General features: G+C 57.3%; 1 protein-coding gene across 2 annotated transcripts in view; it reads left to right on the forward strand.

The window, feature by feature from the left end:
• The first annotated feature begins 791 nt into the window (after window positions 1-791).
• MCRS1 (microspherule protein 1) overlaps window positions 792-3,495 on the forward strand; it is a 10,044-nt gene continuing 7,340 nt past the window's right edge. The window contains exons 1-4 of one of the 2 annotated variants that reach the window (XM_006755460.2): window positions 792-881; window positions 2,036-2,155; window positions 2,644-2,782; window positions 3,128-3,266. In XM_006755460.2, coding sequence (XP_006755523.1) covers window positions 2,146-2,155; window positions 2,644-2,782; window positions 3,128-3,266 — 288 coding nt within the window. In that variant the 5' untranslated portion in view covers window positions 792-881; window positions 2,036-2,145. The remainder of the gene's footprint in view (window positions 882-2,035; window positions 2,156-2,643; window positions 2,783-3,127; window positions 3,267-3,495) is intronic. The other variant, XM_015558579.1, reaches the window with a different exon arrangement.

Genomic DNA, 3,495 nt, shown 5'->3' on the forward strand with positions numbered 1-3,495 from the left:
TCTTTTGTGCACTCCAAGGAAACATACAACTAAGAGAAATCCTCTTTTAGAGGACAGTTTTTCTGTTTTCCCGGGGCAGCCCTTACACCTCCCAACTTTTCCTACAGGTTTGTTCTCTCATCCCAAGATTCCCTGCAGGCACTCCCCTCTGAAGGTGCTTCCATTGGCCTTCTCTCCTACCTCCGGGGACCCACAATGCCTCTAGCAGTCCAGGTGGCACTGGGCTGAAGACCAACTGAGCGCCGCTCCTCCTCTCGGCGCCTCTCCCAGCGGCCCATCCGTTCCACAGCATAGACATCAACCTCCCTGCCCCTTTGGGACGCCACCTCTCTGGCGAGCGCCTCAACGTCACGTGACTAGCACAGGGCCTGACACAGAATAGGGTCTGACACAGAATAGTTTCTCGAAAACCTATGGTCGAACCAACCAGTGCATACTGGTCCTGGGAAACTATCAAAGACTCCTATTCTTCGAGCGAATTCGGTAACATAGTCCGCGCGCGGCCCCCGCCCACCCCACTGTCGGGCCGCCCCTCCCAGCGTCGCCCCCCCTCGCCCCGCCCGGTCTCGCCCCTCAGCCTATCCCGCCCCAAGTCTCGCATCTCCCTTTAATCGCTCCCCTCAACCGCGTAACCTCTCCGGTGCCTATAATCCCTGATGTTTCCCTATTGGGAAAGCCTTTGATTTCACCTGTTAGCAAAACTGTGACCTCCGCAGCATGGCCACGCCCTCTTCACGCCTGTGCTCTGGGCGAACCGGAAGGGATTGTCAAGTTCCTGGTTCGTAGACCCGGAAGTGGGCGTACCTCACGGAAACTGGCTTTGGCCCTGCGGCTGCTGCCGTCGCGGCGGAGAAACTGTTGGAGCTGGCAGCCTAGGAATGGTGAGACCTCGCGGTTCTCCTCTGAGGGTTGTGAGCGGAGTTGGGGGGGCGTCAAATAGAACTTCACAGAGTGCCTCCAGGGACGACCCCCCCCCTGCCCCCGGTTTAGGGCCCCGCCCCGGTAGCGCCCCGGTAATCTGCGCATGCGTGGGCCGGGCCAGCGTCTGGTCCGAGACGTTACGCATGCGTAAAGGTGGCTTACTGAAGGTGGGGTGAGAATTGGCCCGGTGTTTGCCCCCCGCTTCCCCGCCACCAGTCCGTGGGGCTCAAACTGAGGACGCGAGAGCATCGGGGTTCTCTCGGTGTTGCTTTTGAGTTTCACCACCACTGCTATCCCGAGCTCCTGAAACTGACCTGGACCAACCCCCACCTTGCTGTGCACTCGAGGGAGAATGAACCGAGGGAGGGAAGGGGGCGCAGACCCTGCCTCAGTCGGGCATGGGATCGGGGCCCTTTGCCCTCTCCCCAGGTGGCAGGATTCCCAACCGTGTTGTGTGGGGCGAGCTCACCTGGGGGCGGGGCCGGAAGAACAGCCTGGGCAGGTGGAGCGGGACCCGCAGGCGGCGCGCCCCCTCGAGTTTCCAGCACCCGAGTTCGGCCGCGTTTAAGAGCCTCTCCGCCCCCCGGGTGGCGGTTGATTTTCGGGCAGTTTCCAAACTGTATTTTTCAGTTTCCCCGAGATACCACCCACCAAATCTTCAGCTAGATATGCAAATGGGGGAAGAAAAGAGGTGGACTGGTTGGAATTCTATCCTTTTCCCTTCTTTGGCCCAGGAGGGAAAGGGGTGGTGCCGTGGAGCTGAGTGGCCAGCTGTTGAAAGTGAGCCAAGAATCCCTTGTTTCCTGCTAGTTTATATCAAGGCCATTAACCTAGGGGCTGTGAGTAGAATTAGTGGGGTCCGTGAACCCCCTAAATAGTATGTGTTTGTACATTTTTCTGGAATCCATAGCTTTTATCATGTTCTCAAAGATGTCAGTGGCTTCCAAAAGGCTATGGATTTATCAGGGTCATATTGGCGAAATAGAGACTTTTGTCTTTCTTCTCCTTGTGTCTTCCCTAGCTTATGGGACCTGGGGGACCTGTTGCAGTATAAGGAGGTGAGGCTGGCCAGTTGGAATCCTGAGCCTCATGGAGCCTCATTTCTCCTTTGCAGAATCTCCTCCCAGCCTCTAAGCTCACCTGGTCAGAATCCTTGGATGAGCCTGTGGGACCCTTCCTCCTAGCCCTGTGGTTTGGAACCGGTGGCTTTGGGACTGTAAGAGGATGGACAAAGGTAGTATGAGGCCGGGCCAGCTCCCCAAATGTTTGGGCACCAAGCACCTGCTGAGTCCACCCTGTGCCTGGCACATGTGTCTTTCCGCCCTGGCTGGGCATTGCCACCTCCCCCGGGGCCCGCACCACCCACACACCTCTCGGCAGAGGCCACAATTGACCAACTTGCTGTTGAGCTGCTGCCTTTTGGCATGGCTGCATTTTGATGGCAGAGGGAACAATTATGCCCCGAGCCCGGTGTGTCGTCACCACCAGTCTGACCTGAGCACCACGTGCTGCACAACATGACACGTGGCACCGGGAAAACTGCCCAGCGTGGAAGGTCTGGGCCAGGCCTGAGCCCAGATGGGATCTGGATGGCCAAGGAATTCCCACCTTAAAACCTCAAGAGTCAAGGAAGCAGGGGAGGGCTGAGAAGACCTATGGGCAGAGGCTCAGGGCTCTGCTAGGAACTTAGGAGGTCTGAGTTCACTACTTCTCTTTTTCTAGATTCTCAGGGGCTACTAGATTCATCCCTGATGGCATCAGGCACTGCCAGCCGCTCAGAGGATGAAGAGTCGCTGGCAGGGCAGAAGCGAGCCTCCTCACAGGCCTTGGGCACCATCCCTAAACGGAGAAGCTCCTCCAGGTAGTAAGGTTCCAGATGGCCAGGGACTGACCAGGGGCATTAGGCGCTGCACGCCTTCATCCCTGTTGGGAATGACTACCTGAGACCCTTAGAGGCCCAATTGGCAGAACCTCGTGCTGTCCCTACGAAATCCCTGACAGAGGGCAAGGGAGGGATTCGCAGGTCTTTGACATGAAGTCTTTGTGGTACCGTACTCTTTTGTCTCGGAGGGGTGGGGCACAGCTGTGTCATGCCCCATCCACTGAGCTGGAGCAGTCAGCACCCTGCTGGGAACCTGTTCTGTTCATGATGTAAGTGGTTGTTGGGGAGGGGGCAGGATTACTCACTGGGTAGGATTCTCCACAGGTTTATCAAGAGGAAGAAGTTTGATGATGAACTGGTGGAGAGCAGCCTGGCCAAGTCCTCTACGCGGGCAAAGGGGGCCAGTGGGGTGGAACCAGGGCGCTGTTCTGGAAGTGAACCCTCCTCTAGTGAGAAGAAGAAGGTGAGGAATGGGAAGACGTGGCAAGGAGGTGGGAGCGGAAAGGTGGGGTCCAGGGCCACAGTTTGTCAGCTGGCAAGGGTTTCCCCATAACCTGTCTGTGGCAAGAGTTCTTCAGAGGATGCTGAGAGGACCAGACTACCTCAGATGCCTCCCTCCTGGGAACCTGTCTCTTCCTACTCCCTCTTTCTTGTTCTACATCCCCCCCCCCCCTCTCAATTCTTCCTCCATC

The sequence above is a fragment of the Myotis davidii genome, unplaced genomic scaffold, assembly GCF_000327345.1.
Source record: "Myotis davidii unplaced genomic scaffold, ASM32734v1 scaffold290, whole genome shotgun sequence".
Lineage (NCBI taxonomy): Eukaryota > Metazoa > Chordata > Mammalia > Chiroptera > Vespertilionidae > Myotis > Myotis davidii.